Consider the following 15267-nt stretch of genomic DNA (forward strand, 5'->3'; position numbering starts at 1 on the left):
GTAGGCCTGTCAAACATGTAACAGAAATATCTACGTGTTGCAAAACACGGTATGGGGATGGAATGATGAAACGCTAGCAATTATTTTAATATAGATATACCACATAGGGCCTATGAATTTAAACATATGAAAGCAAGAGAAAACATTTCAACAAGAGAAAATAATCACTTTCCACTGGCTGGAGTTTGGAGAGTGCAAGTGAAGAGCAGTGCCTATGGTAATAATTCATTTTAAACAAATTCCAAATGCAAGTTTCATAAGCAAATGATCAATTTCAAGCAATTGTTAGATACAAAAATAGCAGTAGGCCTTTGCTAAAAATGGTTGCCCCTCTGCTGATGAGCTTGTAAAGTAAACAGTTCATATTTTTGATCACCAACATTGTTTTGAGCTGCATATTTAACTATTATGGCAATACTCTCTTCTTATAATTTGACGTTTGTGCTGCACCCAATCCTATAGCTGTATAGCAAATCACCAATATGTTTGCTTATTCACCACCTGAGCTGTGTTGATTGACAGTTTGACCCTCCTCAGGGGGTGGCTGAATGGAAGACATACAAGAACAGAGTTTAATGGCTGTGATACTGTAGGAGATAACTGAGGATGGATCAGCAACATTGTAGTTACTCCACAATACTAACATAAATGACAGAGTGAAAAGAAGGAATCCTGTACAGAAAAAATATATTCCAAAACATGCACCCTGTTTGCAATAACTCACTAAAGTAATACTGCAAAAAAATGTGGCAAAATAAATAACTTTTTGTCCTGAATACAAAACATTATCTTTGGGGCAAATCCACTGGAGTTGCTTACTAAGACAACATTGAATGTTTCTGACTGGTCTAGTTACATTTAAAAAAATATTAAATTGACTTGAAAATCTATGGCAAGACTTGAAAATGGCTGTCTAGCAATGATCAACATTATTTGACAGAGCAAATTTTGTGCAATCCAGGTGTGCAAAGCTCAGAGACTCACTCAGAAAGACTCACAGCTGTAATCACTGCCTAAGGTGTTAACATGTATAGACTCAGGGGGTTGAATACTTTTCTAATCCAGATATATTAGTGTTTTTCTTTATTATTATTATATATTTTTTCTAACTTTGACATTACAGAGTATTTTGTGTAAGTGGTTGACAGAAAATGTAAATTAAATCAATTTTAATCCCACTTTGTAACAAAATAAAATGTGGGAAAAGTCAAGGGGTGTGAATACTTTTTGAAATCACTGTAGGGTAGTTGTCATTTCATTGAACTATTGTCAAAATCAAAATCAAATTACATTTTATTGGTCACATACACATATTTAGAAGATGTTATTGGTTACATACACATATTTAGAAGATGTTATTGGTTACATACACATATTTAGAAGATGTTATTGGTTACATACACATATTTAGAAGATGTTATTGGTTACATACACATATTTAGAAGATGTTATTGGTCACATACACATATTTAGAAGATGTTATTGGTCACATACACATATTTAGAAGATGTTATTGGTCACATACACATATTTAGAAGATGTTATTGGTTACATACACATATTTAGAAGATGTTATTGGTTACATTGTAACGACGTTCGTCTGTAGGAGGAGAAGCGGACCAAAAAGCAGCGTGGTGGTTACTCATGTTCTTTAATGGAAACCTGAACGATACATGAAATAACTTAAATCTACAAAACAACAAACGGAACGTGAAAACCTATACAGCCTATCCTGTGACAACAAACACAGAGACAGGAACAATCACCCACAAACACACAGTGAAACCCAGGCTACCTAAGTATGATTCTCAATCAGAGACAACTAATGACACCTGCCTCTGATTGAGAACCATACTAGGCCGAAAACATAGAAATGCCCCAAAACATAGAAAAACAAACATAGACTGCCCACCCAACTCACGCCCTGACCATACTAAATAAATACAAAACAACAGAAATAGAGGTCAGAACGTGACATACATACACATATTTAGAAGATGTTATTGGTCACATACACATATTTAGAAGATGTTATAGCAGGTGTAGCGAAATGCTTGTGTTCCTAGCTCCAACAGTACAGTAATATCTAAAAATTCACAACAATACACACAAATCTAAAAGTAAAATAGAAAGAATGGAATTAAGAAATATATAAATATTAGGATGAGCAATGTCGGAGTGGCATTACAGTATATACATATGAAATGAGTAAAGCAGTATGTAGTGTTCCATTATTAAAGTGGCCAGTGATTCCATGTCCATGTATATAGGGCAGCAGCCTCTAAGGTGCAGGGTTGAGTAAGCAGGTGGTAGCCGGCTAGTGATGGCTATTTAACAGTCTGATGGCCTTGAGATAGAAGCTGTTCTTAGCTTTGATGCAAGGACAAGTGTTTGGTGATTTTGAATTAATGTTGAATTGATGTTGAATATGAAATTATGTATTACATCATGTGGTTTGAAGGAAGGAAGGTTATTCTCTTCATTTAATCATTAAATGGCTTTACTTTTCTATTAACGTTGAAATAATCGTATCATTAAGTGCCAGAAAGAACCTTTTTACACAACACGGATCCACTTTTGAGACTTACAAGGTTACAATTACAACACCCCCCTAAAAAAAACAAATTTACACAAGTCTCAGGATTTTGATACTCTGCACTTTAAGTACCTCTATGGTGAGGGACTTGATTAGTTATGAACGAGGAATTCACTACAAAGCAGTTCTGAGATATGACGTGAAAACTTATAACTCAGATCTAGACTTTTTGTAGATAGAACCTTATAATTACATGGTCACCAATAGTTTTTTTGGGGGGATTTAAGGATTGGTTCTCTAGTGCCTGAAATTGTATTTTTGTTACTTTGACCAGGATTTGTGTAATGTGGAAGATCCCTGTGATGAATTCACATCCAGACACAGCCTTGAATGGAAGTTCCTGTTCTTAGATCACAGGTAAGAGGAGCAAAGAAAACTGTACATTTTGTACATCTGTTATCAGTCTTTAATTGAGTAGCTTCATATCCTGATGGAAAGCCACACTGTCATCGGTGCCCATCAACTGACATCCTCTGGGCTGCACATCTTTGGCGCTACAGTAACATATATATTTAAGAGGACAACTGCTGTTCTCTCCTGTCCCTATCTTGGCATTAACATGACATTGTTGTTTGTAAACTCTGTCTACTGGCGTGTCATACTGCCCCGCTGTGTCCCTTGGTTATGTTCCATCTGATTGGCTTTGGGTGAACAGGCTCAGTGTTCAGCAGACTGCTGGTGCTAGTGGCGTGACTGACTGATTGTGCTAGTTTCCACTGTGTGGCCTGGCGTCCTCACTAAGTAAGGCATTTAGACCTGCTGCCCTGCCCTGGATAGTGAGAGTGAGACACAAGATTAGTCTGCAATGTCACAGCTAATAAAGGACCAATGAGAAACAGCCCAGACTGCAACATTCTATCATTCATGACACCACCAGTGCAGTATCAAATCAAATCCCTTAGTACCTGCTAATCAAAGACCCTTGTGAATTCAGATCAGGGAGGATGGCAACCTCCCCAGGATTATTAGATAACTGTAAAGAAGGTAAAACCAAGGGAGGAAATTGTACGTCCAGTGCTCTGCTGAGCTATAATTGGACATTCACAGCTCCTTGCCAAACTGCTGTGCTCTGCGCTGGGTCTCAAGAATGGCTCCCTCTATAATGTGACCTGCATGCCATTCTGAATTTGGCTTATGGGGGCCTAGGCTAAGTGGATTTAACTGAGCATTGATGAATGAAATGCACCAAGTGAGCCAAAATCACGTCATAATCATAGCTGTGATTATACGACATTGCCATGTTTACGCATTTTTTAGGCATTCGCAACATCGCACTCGCTCAGCCCTAGCCTATTTAGAGTGGTGATATTCTGTCAATGTGTCATAACTGTATGGATCATATGAAGTTATATTGCCCTGTGTGCTTGAGGCAGTACAAACTTAGGTTTATTAATCATAATGTTTATGCATTTTTCAATGTACTTGTCAAGGTAATTATGGCATTATCAATCAAGTTATTCTCTCAAGGCTGCAAAATAGTACATTCTGACAAAATAAATAATGTCACAGTTTAACCAGTCTGTTGTTGTTATAAAACATAGCTGCCTAATATCTTGGTTATTCTCTCTTTCCAGAGCTTCACCAATCATTGGCTACTTGCCCTTTGAGGTTCTTGGGACTTCTGGCTATGATTACTATCATGTGGATGACTTGGAGCTTATAGCGCGGTGTCATAAGCAATGTAAGCAACTCTCTCCACTACCTCTTTCATCCCTCTCTCCCTCTCTCCCGCTCTCCCTCACTACCACAGGATCCAGGCAGCCATTTCAAAGAAAGAGGTCATCCCACTGTAGTTACATTTCTATTTCCACTTCACCAATGTGCATAAAAAGCCTTCTGAGACTTCTGAGACGGCTTAGAGCTTGCTACTCCTGATGTTTTAGGATTTTGGGAACAAGGGCAGTGTAGTGATTTGTGTATGCCTGACTGCTCTGTTGAAAATGTCCCTGTGTTGTGTTGTCTTCACAGTAATGCAGTTTGGGAAGGGTAAATCCTGCTACTATCGGTTTCTGACCAAGGGTCAGCAGTGGATCTGGCTCCAGACACACTACTACATTACATACCACCAGTGGAACTCCAAGCCAGAGTTCATAGTGTGCACTCACACAGTCGTCAGGTAAACCTAATTCCTCTGTCTCTCTCTGTCATGTTTGGTCAAATATACTCTGATGCTGCCTGAGGGTCAGAACCCTCAGGCAGCTGTCTGTCATTAGATATTGTAAATTGAGGATGAATATCTGAACGTCTTGAAGAAAGATCTGGCCTTAATGGCCATGTACTCTTATAATCTCCACCCAGCACAGCCAGAAGAGGACTGGCCACCCCTCAGAGCCTGGTTCCTCTCTAGGTTACTTCCTAGGTTCCAACCTTTCTGGAGAGTTTTTCCTTGCCACTGTGCTTCTGCATCTGCATTGCTTGCTCTTTGGAGCTTTAGACTGGGTAGATGTAAAAAGTGCTTTATAAAACAAATTTGATTGATTGTTGATGGAAAAGCTAGGCTTATGGGCAAATCATTTGACATTTGATCTGTCTTTCTATCGCACTCTGTCACGGACTTGAAGTTACGCGGAGGTGAGAGCGGAGAGGAGGAGAGAGTTTGGCTTGGAGGAGACGTCACCTGAGATGGCCACTTCGTCCTCCATAAAGGTATGAAGAAGAGTAACTAGGATCAAATATAAATAATGAATCATAAAGAATGTTACAATAACTTCCAGTATTCAAGTTTCCCAATAAACAGCCATTTTACCACGTTCAATCATGTACATTACAATCATGTACAGTAGTGCTCTACTTCCCTATCCTGTGTCAGTGTTCAGAGCTAAGTGGGATGGTGAAATGCCATGCAAATACAGAGCTTTCAAGTGTCAGGCATTGTTGTGTGTATTCTGAGTGGGTAAAAGCTAATATGTCCCAGATCTTATTGGCGCTGTCAGTACTTGATACTCCTCTGTCTATCCTGTGTGTTCCAGGCTCAGGAGGTGTACCTGGACATCTGTCCCAATCTGGACCCTCCCGGACAGGACAGGATGAGCGGGGCATGCTCAGTGTCCTCCCACAGCTCCCGGAAATCCTCCCACACAGCCCTGTCCGACTCGGCATGTGAGTCCCTCTGTTGCTCTCTTTGTCCAGCTAACCCAAATACCCCCATACTGAATTAGTCCGTTTAGACTTGAACCCTGTACTATACAACACCACTTTCACCCTAATCCAAACTCTGCACCACCATACACTCACTTACTGTATACAATTTTGGATTTAAATGGTTAATTATGAAGTATGCATAACCTTCTACATATTGAATCATTTTCCCCACCAGCCAACACGTCCTTGCGGTTCACAGACGCTTGCACACCATCACGACAGTCTGCATCAGTCGCGGGGACAGAGAAGAATTTGGCCAGACTCATACCCAGTAGTGCAAAGGTCAGTTCACCTCATTAAGAACTAGCCAGTGGAAAAACCAATACTTGTAGAAAAACATCAGCCTGGAATCCTGCTCAACTCCCCGTCTGTTTTTGTTGTCCTTCACCTTATAGACATTGGTACAGAGGCAAAACTCCTTTGACCTCCTTCCCCAACTGAGCCTACCCCCTTCTCCTACCTGCAGCCAGCACTCCGTAATGGTTGGTGTTTAGTCTAATCTCTCCTGTCTGTCTGTCGCCTGCCTGCTTACTGTTTGTCTAGTAGTCTCCCAGTATTATGACAGCTTGCTCTTGTCTGTTGGCTGACATCCTCGTTTGTTTGTGTGAAATGCCTCCACTCCCACTTGATTTTAGACCACAGCAACGTAATTGGGGATGATCATATTATAGCTGTAAATGTAGATGACAATTAAATTCCAGATGTAAAACTACTATTCTCAAGTATGTATAAATTGTCTCAAGATGATCACTTCAACTCATGTTAAATGAGGCCCAGTAAAAGCATCTCCTACATCTGCATGAAAACAAGAAGAAGAGCTGGAAACAAGAAGAGCTGAAGAGTGCTAATCAAGCGATAATGATTGTGAGGATGATTTCTGTGGACCTCAAGTGCTTGAGTGCTGTATTTCTGAACTACAGCAGAGTCCTCCTTGGCTCTGAAAATGTGTGTAGGCAGCTGTGAAGGCTTGTGCCAGAGCATCGCCCATGCATGGTACTTTGTTGTGAACCGCCGTTATCATGATGGCTGTGTATCCTATTATTTCCATCGCAGCAACAACAACAACAACAACAGCAGCAGCAGTCCATGTACCAACAGCAGCCCCAAGAGCCTCAGCTAGGTGTGATGAACCAGCTCAAGGAGCAGCTGGAGGAGAGGACACGCATCCTGCAGATGGACATCAAGACTCAGCAGCAGGAGCTGCATGACATCAAGGAGAAGCTTCAGCTAGCTAACCTCCAGGTAACCCTGCTTACCGCTAGTCAGACTCCCGGCCTAAAGCAGTCCCTTAACCTAAGCCAGGGTTTCCCCAAACTTGGTCCTCTGTTTTGTTTTTTGCCATAACACTACACAGCTGATTAAAATAATACATTAATCATCTAGCTTTGCATCAGCTGTGTCGTGCTACCCTTGGGGTCCTGAGGACCGAGATTGGGAAATGCTAACCTAAGCCAATTGTCATAGAGTGGATACAGTAGCTAAGCCCTCCTGTGTTTGTGTGTGTGTGTAGATGTTGTTACAGCAACCCATCCACGGTGACTTTGGCCAGGTCCAACAGCAGCAGCCTCAGCAGCAGGGTCCAGGGAGGCCGGTCCAGCAGCATCAGCCCCAGTCTAGGGTGATCAGGCAGGCCTCGGCCCACTCCAAACAGCCTCTCCATGGAGCCCACGACTCGTCCCCTCACTCTCTCCTCAGAGAGCACAGCACACCCTCCCCTCAGGTACCCCAGCTCTCCATCTATACTCTTATCCCAATAGCTTTAGACTTTTACTTTGTATAGAGTTAGCAGGGAAATATTCACCATAGTCCCTGCGCCCAAGGAAGTGAAGGTAACCTGCACGAATTATTACTGATCCTCAACACTGGGGCCCCTCAGGGGTGTGTACTTAGTCCCCTCCTGTACTCCCCGTTCACCCATGACTGTGTGGCCAAACATGACTCCAACACCATCATTAAGTTTGCTGATGACACAACAGTGGTAGGCCTGATCACCGACAACGATGAGACCGCCTATAGGGAGGAGGTCAGTGAACTGGCAGTGTGGTGCCCGGACAACAACCTCTCCCTCAATGTGAGCAAGACAAAGGAGCTGATCGTGGACTACAGGAAAAGGCGGGCCAAACAGGCCCCCATTAACATCGATGGGGCTGTAGTGGAGCGGGTCGAGAGTTTCAAGTTCCTTGGTGTCCACATCACCAACAAACTATCATGTTCCAAACACACAAATTCAGTCATGAAGAGGGCACGACAACACCTTTTCCCCCTCAGGAGACTGAAAAGCTTTGGCATGGGTCCTCAGATCCCCTCAGAAAAGATTTGGCATGGGTCCCCAGATCCTCAAAAAGTTCTACAGCTTCACCATCGAGAGCATCCTGACCGGTTGCATCACCGCCTGGTATGGCAACTGCTCAGCATCTGACTGTAAGGCGCTACAGAGGGTAGTGCGTGCAGCCCAGTATATCACTGGGGCCAAGCTTCCTGTCATCCAGGACCTAGAGTTGAAGTCGAAAGTTTACATACACTTAGGTTAGAGTCATTAAAACTTGTTTTTCAACCACTCCACAAACTTCTTGTTAACAAACTATAGTTTTGGCAAGTCGGTTAGGACATCTACTTTGTTCATGACACAAGTAATTTTTCCAACAATTGTTCACAGACAGATTATTTCCCAAATAATTCACTGTATCACAATTCCAGTGGGTCAGAAGTTAACATACACTAAGTTGACTGTGCCTTTAAACAGCTTGGAAAATTCCAGAAAATGATGTCATGGCTTTAGAAGCTTCTGATTGGGGCGGCAGGTAGCTTAGTGTTTAGAGTGTTGGACTAGTAACCGAACGGTTGCAAGATCGAATCCTTGACAAGGTAAAAATCTGTTGTTCTGTCCCTGAACAAGGCAGTTAACCCACTGTTCCTAGGCCGTCATTGAAAGTAAGAATTTGTTCTTATCTGACTTTCCTAGTTAAATAAGGGTAAAGTTTAAAAAATAGGCTAATTGACATCATTTGAGTCAATTGGAGGTGTACCTGTGGATGTATTTCAAGGCCTACCTTCAAACTCAGTGCCTCTTTGCTTGACATCAAAAGAATCAAAAGAAATCAGCCAAGACCTCAAAAAAATAATTGTAGACCTCTACAAGTCTGGTTCATCCTTGTGAGCAATTTCCAAACGCCTGAAGGTGCCACATTAATCTATACAAACAATAGTAAACAAGTGTAAACACCATGGGATCACACAGCCGTCATACCCAGCCGTCATACCGCTCAGGAAGGAGATGCGTTCTGTCTCCTAGAGATGAACGTACTTTGGTGCTAAAAGTGCAAATCAATCCCAGAACAACAGCAAAGGACCTTGTGAAGATGCTGGAGGAAACAGGTACAAAAGTATCTATATCCACAGTAAAACGAGTCCTATATCGACATAAACTGAAAGGCCGCTCAGCAAGGAAGAAGCCACTGCTCCAAAACCGCCATATAAAAGCCAGACTACAGTTTGCAACTGCGCATGGGGACAAAGATTGTACTTTTTGGAGAAATGTCTTCTGGTCTGATGAAACAAATATAGAACTGTTTGGCCATAATGACCATCGTTATGTTTGGAGGAAAAAGGGGGAGGCTTGCAAGCCGAGAACACCATCCCAACCGTGAAGCACGGGGGTGGCAGCATCATGTTGTGGGGGTGCTTTGCTGCCTTAGGGACTGGTGGACTTCACAAAATAGGTGGCATCATGAGGAAGTAAACTTATGTGGATAAATTGAAGCAACATCTCAAGACATCAGTCAGAAAGTTAAAGCTAATTAATGGGTCTTCCAAATGGACAATGACCCCAAGCACACTTCCAAATTTGTGGCAAAATGGCTTAAGGACAACAAAGTCAAGGTATTGGAGTAGCCATCACAAAGCCCTGACCTCAATCCTGTAGACAAATTGTGGGCAGAACTGAAAAAGCGTGTGCGAGCAAGGAGGACTACAAACCTGACTCAGTTACACCAGCTGTCAGGAGGAATGGGCCAATATTCACCCAACTTATTGTGGGAAGCTTGTGGAAGGCTACCTGAAACCTTTGACCCAATCCAAACAATTTAAAGGCAATGCTACCAAATACTAATTGAGTGTATGTAAACTTCTGACCCACTGGGAATGTGATAAAATAAATAAAAACTGAAATAAATCATTCTCTCTACTATTATTCTGACATTTCACATTCTTAAAATAAAGTGGTGATCCTAACTGACCTAACTAAGACAGGGAATTTTTACTAGGAGTAAATGTCAGGAATTGTGAAAAAATGATTTTAAATGTATTTGACTAAGGTGTATGTAAACTTCCGACTTCAACTGTATGTAATAGGCAGTGTCAGAGGAAAGTCCAAAAAATTGTCAGAGACTTCAGTCACCCAAGTCATAGACTGTTTTCTCTGCTACCGCACGGCAAGCGGTACCGGAGCACCAAGTCTAGGACCAAAAGGCTCCTCAACAGCTTCTATCCCCAAGTCATAAGACTGCTGAACAATTAATCAAATGGCCACCGGACTATTTGCATTGACAACCCCCCTCCCCATTTGTTTTGTACACTGCTGCTACTCATTGACTCGGCACCGGTACCCCCTGTATATAGCCTATTGTTATTTTTTTGTGTTACTTTTAATATTCCTTACTCTAGTTTATTTGGTATATATTTTTTAAACTCTTCTTGAACTGCACTGTTGGTTAAGGGCTTGTTAGTAAGCATTTCATGGTAAGGTCTACACTGGTTGTATTTGGCGCATGTGACAAATAAAGTTTGATTTGATTTCAAATATACAAGGATGTGTTTTGTTCATGACTGTAGTCAACCTGGTGTTAATGTCCCTGTTGTTGTTTAGGTGCAGCAGAGATTGATAAGGAATGCAGGCGGGCAGATGCAGGCAGTCAGTCTCCCGGTGCACACCCACACCAGCCTGACCATGCCCTTTTACAGCAACCCCATGATGTTCTCTCAGCAGATGAACACACAGCCACTGCAGGACGCAAACCAAAGACACTCAGACACCGAGTTCAGTCAAGAGGGACAGTTACGGTGAGCCCTACAGACAGTAAAACACTCTGATTTCTTGTTGCACAATTTCCTTTCAAGAACGTGTTGAGTCTGTTCTTCATGGTCAGTGTAACTCAGCTTTTAGTTTGGTCTGAATTGAAGCAACTTGTAACGGAATACATTTTGGGAAACATTGACATGGCAAGCTGTATATTATCAAAACAAAGCTTTATGATTTGAAGTTAATCATGACTACATTGTATGAATTCTGAATGAAAGAGCACCTGCTTAACACCAGCTTACCTTGATATGAAAGTCTTGTCCTTCTGTTAACTTAATCAAAAATGAAAATAAAAGTAGATTTGAGTTCTTCAGGTTGAAATCAAATGATTAGAAGAAAAAGGTTAGGGGGATATTGGAGAGGGAATAGTCTCCTTGAGTCACAAAACCTTTTGTCTTGTCTATTGGACTCACACTGTATTTTTGAGATGGATAAGTATGTCAAGGGTGGAAAATACCAGCTTGTGCAATCTCAGCCCTCATGGCCCAGGGGTCATTTTTAGAAAGGTTGGAGTTCCAGATTTGACACTGACATAGACCGTTCTTTCTGGCAGCATGCTGCTCAACCAGCCAATGCATACCCTCTTACCTGATAGCAGTATGAGCTCCCAGACTTCCCAGTGCAACACAGCCATCCAGCAAACCAAGTAAGTGTGTGATTGAGTGTGTATATAATCATTATGTTGACTTTCTTTACATGGTCTGTTATTTGACCCATATGTAGTACATGCAGTGAAATATGAGAACATTTATCCTTGATATGACCTGATTGTACTTAAAACACATGATATAAACTTACAGTTGAAGTCGGAAGATTACATACACCTTAGCCAAATACATTTAAACTCAGTTTTTCACAATTCCTGACATTTAATCCAAGTAAAAATTCCTTGTTTTATGTCAGTTAGGATCACAACTTTATTTTAAGAATGTGAAATGTCAGAACAATAGTAGAGAGAATGATTTATTTCAGCTTTTATTTCTTTCATCACATTCCCAGTGGGTCAGAAATTTACATACACTCAATTAGTATTTGGTAGCATTGCCTTAAATTGTTTAACTTGGGTCAAACGTTTCAGGTAGCCTTCCACAAGCTTCCCACAATAAGTTGGGTGAATTTTGGCCCATTACTCCTGACAGAGCTGGTGTAACTGAGTCATGTTTGTAGTCCTCCTTGCTCGCACATGGTTTTTGAGTTCTGCCCACACATTTTTTATAGGATTGCGGTCAGGGCTTTGTGATGGTCACTCCAATACCTTGACTTTGTTGTCCTTAAGCCATTTTGCCACAACTTTGGAAGTATGCTTGGGGTCATTGTTCAATTGGAAGACCCATTTGCGACCAAGCTTTAACTTTCTGACTGATGTCTTGAGATGTTGCTTCAATATATCCACATAATTTTACTTCCTCATGATGCCATCTATTTTGTGAAGTGCACCAGTCCCTCCTGCAGCAAAGCACCCCCACAACATGATGCTGCCACCCCCGTGCTTCATGGTTGGGATGGTGTTCTTCGGCTTGCAAGCTTCCACCTTTTTCCTCCAAACATAATGATGGTCATTATGGCCAAACAGTTCTATATTTGTTTCATCAGACCAGAGGACATTTCTCCAAAAAGTATGATCTTTGTCCCCATGTGCAGTTGCAAACCATAGTCTGGCTTTTTTGGAGCAGTGGCTTCTTCCTTACTGAGTGGCCTTTCAGGTTATGTTGATATAGGACTCGTTTTACTGTGGATATAGATATTTTTGTACCTGTTTCCTCCAGCATCTTCACAAGGTCCTTTGCTGTTGTTCTAGGATTAATTTGTACTTTTCGCACCAAAGTACGTTCATCTCTTAAGAAGCAGAATTTGTCTCCTTCCTGAGCGGTATGATGGTTGCGTGGTACCATGGTGTTTACACTTGCGTACTATTGTTTGTACAGATGAACATGGTACCTTCAGGTGTTTGGAAATTGCTCCCAAGGATGAACCAGACTTGTGGAGGTCTACACATTTTTTTCTGAGGTCTTGGCTGATTTCTTTTGATTTTCCCATGATGTCAAGCAAAGAGGGACTGAGTTTGAAGGTAGGCCTTGAAATACATCCACAGGTACACCTCCAATTGACTCAAATGATGTCAATTAGCTTATCAGAAACTTCTAATGTCATGACATAATTTTCTGGGATTTTCCAAGCTGTTTAAAGGCACAGTCAACTTAGTGTATGTAAACTTCTGACCCACTGGAATTGTAATAAGTGAAATAATCTGACTGTAAACAATTGTTGGACAAATTACTTGTGTCATGCACAAAGTAGATTTGCCAACTTGCCAAAACTATAGTTTGTTAACAAGAAATTTGTGGAGTGGTTGCAAGACAAGTTTTAATGACTCCAACCTAAGTGTATGTCAACTTCCAACTTCAACTGTATTTGCAAATAATCAGACCATACAGAAATCTAAGCGTTAAAGACAAAATAAACATATTCTGTTACAATGAACACAGTAAATGTAGTTGACCGGTTGATTGCGCTCATCCCTCCCCAGATACACCCTGGAGCAGCAGATGATGACCCCATCGTTCCCCATGCAGCAGGTGAACTGCAACGCTGTCCTGGTCCCCTCCCCTGTATTCACGTCCCCCATCATGATCCCTCACAACAGCTTTATCACGCACCAGGCCCAGCCCACCTACCACCCACAGCAGCAGGCCAACCATCACTCTCTACAGCTGCAGCAGCCACAGCAGTTCTTTCAGGTAAAGTAGTAGTCCTACTACTTGCAGTCGTGTGATCGCAGGCCTTGGGCTGGCGGGGGTTTGGCTCACTCTGTAGAAGAACTAGTATCACCTCACTTATGCCTTGATCCCTTTCTGTTGATAGATGCAGCCCCAAGGACTCTTACACAGTGGACCCACTCAGGCGTTCTTCCACGCCACTAATATCCCACAGCAAGGTACTGTGGGTTATATTCAACAACAACCGCAGCAGCAGCAACCACAACAACAGCAGCAACAACACCACCATTCCCAAAACCAGACTGGCAACCTTTCAGACTTCCGAAATATGCTCACTCGGTAGCACCGAAGACTCAAACAGAGTTGTTAGTTATCCCCTGAAATGTATTGTCACAGGTTCAGTGGCAGAATTATATGGGATGCATAGAAGAGACAGAGGCTATTTGGCGCCATGCTGTGCAGTGTTATTCGCTGTCTAAGAAGCCAAAGTGGCTTTGTTTCCACAGCAACAAAAAAAATGAAAATATGCCTGTGGTGACCTTACTTCTGATAAGGAGCCACCCTTTTCAGACAAAGCAGTTTTTGTACCCCATGCTGGGGTGAACCACAGTCAGAGGCTGCTTGGACCGGTGGCGGCCCCCAATGTGACAGCTCTCCCAGAAATGAAAAAGGAGTCCGTGTGCTGAAGGCTTGTGCTTCACTGCACCACCAGCCTCTCTGTCCCACTCCACAAAGCTACTGGGACCATGCTTACACGTCATACTTCATCATGACACTGCTGGATGGAGAAAACTATGAAAGTAATCATAAGGAAAACAGTTCTGCTATGTGTTTTTATGCAGATATGTTTTCAACAAAAAAAATAGGTTATTGTTAGGTGAGTCTAGTTGTGCACTGACTGCACTTGTTCATAGCATCTGTCCTGATGTTCAGAGAGTAAACACAAGCAGTGAACATTTACTTCTTCAAAGTTGCATCTTCATTTCACATGAAAAACACTTTGTGTCTGTGAGTTATGGTTATGGTTTTGTTGTGCAGTTGTTGCATACTTTTTTTGTTATGAAACAGCAGTTTTACAAACCTATAAAACAACAATATTTTCCCCAGAAGGAAATGTAAAGGAAGGGTTCATTTTGATGTTGGACATCAGTTGTTATTTCATCACACATTCAAATCAGTCATCCTAGATACAGTGCATTCGGAAAGTATTCAGACCACTTCCCTTTTTCCACATTTTGTTACGTTACAGCTTTATTCTAAAATGAATTAAATCCATTTTTTCCTCATCAATCTACACAAAGTACCCCATAATGACATAGCAAAAACTGGTTTTTAGACATTTAGCAAATTTATATAAAATAAATAAAAGGAAATGTCACATTTACATAAGTATTCAGACCCTTTAATCAGTACTTTGTTGAAGCACCTTTGGCAGCGATTACAGCCTCGAGTCTTCTTGGGTATGACGCTACAAGCTTGGCAAACATGTATTTGAGGAGTTTCTCCCATTCTTCTCTGCAGATCCTCTTAAGCTCTGTCAGGTTGGATGAGGAGCGTCGCTGCACAGCTATTTTCAGGTCTCTCCAGAGATGTTCGATCAGGTTCAAGTTTGGGCTCTGGCTGGGCATTCAGAGACTTGTCCCGAAGCCACTCCTGCATTGTCTTGGCTGTGTGCTTAGGATCGTTGTCCTGTTGGAAGGTGAATCCTTGGCCCCAGTCTGAGGTCCTGAGCGTTC

The 15267-nt window shown here is 41.9% G+C and overlaps 1 protein-coding gene across 4 annotated transcripts in view; it reads left to right on the forward strand.

The window, feature by feature from the left end:
• The window catches only part of npas2 (neuronal PAS domain protein 2), a 74488-nt gene extending 59663 nt beyond the window's left edge, over positions 1-14825 (forward strand). For 3 of the 4 annotated variants that reach the window (XM_036937284.1, XM_021623182.2, XM_036937285.1), the window contains 13 exons: positions 2871-2953; positions 4171-4277; positions 4565-4712; positions 5158-5242; positions 5566-5695; positions 5913-6019; positions 6133-6219; positions 6791-6979; positions 7248-7457; positions 10602-10795; positions 11368-11460; positions 13342-13552; positions 13677-14825. In XM_036937284.1, the coding sequence (XP_036793179.1) occupies positions 2871-2953; positions 4171-4277; positions 4565-4712; positions 5158-5242; positions 5566-5695; positions 5913-6019; positions 6133-6219; positions 6791-6979; positions 7248-7457; positions 10602-10795; positions 11368-11460; positions 13342-13552; positions 13677-13874 (1842 nt within the window). In that variant the 3' untranslated portion in view covers positions 13875-14825. The remainder of the gene's footprint in view (positions 1-2870; positions 2954-4170; positions 4278-4564; positions 4713-5157; positions 5243-5565; positions 5696-5912; positions 6020-6132; positions 6220-6790; positions 6980-7247; positions 7458-10601; positions 10796-11367; positions 11461-13341; positions 13553-13676) is intronic. The other variant, XM_021623183.2, reaches the window with a different exon arrangement.
• The last annotated feature ends 442 nt before the right edge of the window (positions 14826-15267 follow it).

Source organism: Oncorhynchus mykiss, chromosome 12 (assembly GCF_013265735.2).
Source record: "Oncorhynchus mykiss isolate Arlee chromosome 12, USDA_OmykA_1.1, whole genome shotgun sequence".
In the NCBI taxonomy this organism is placed as follows: Eukaryota; Metazoa; Chordata; class Actinopteri; order Salmoniformes; family Salmonidae; genus Oncorhynchus; species Oncorhynchus mykiss.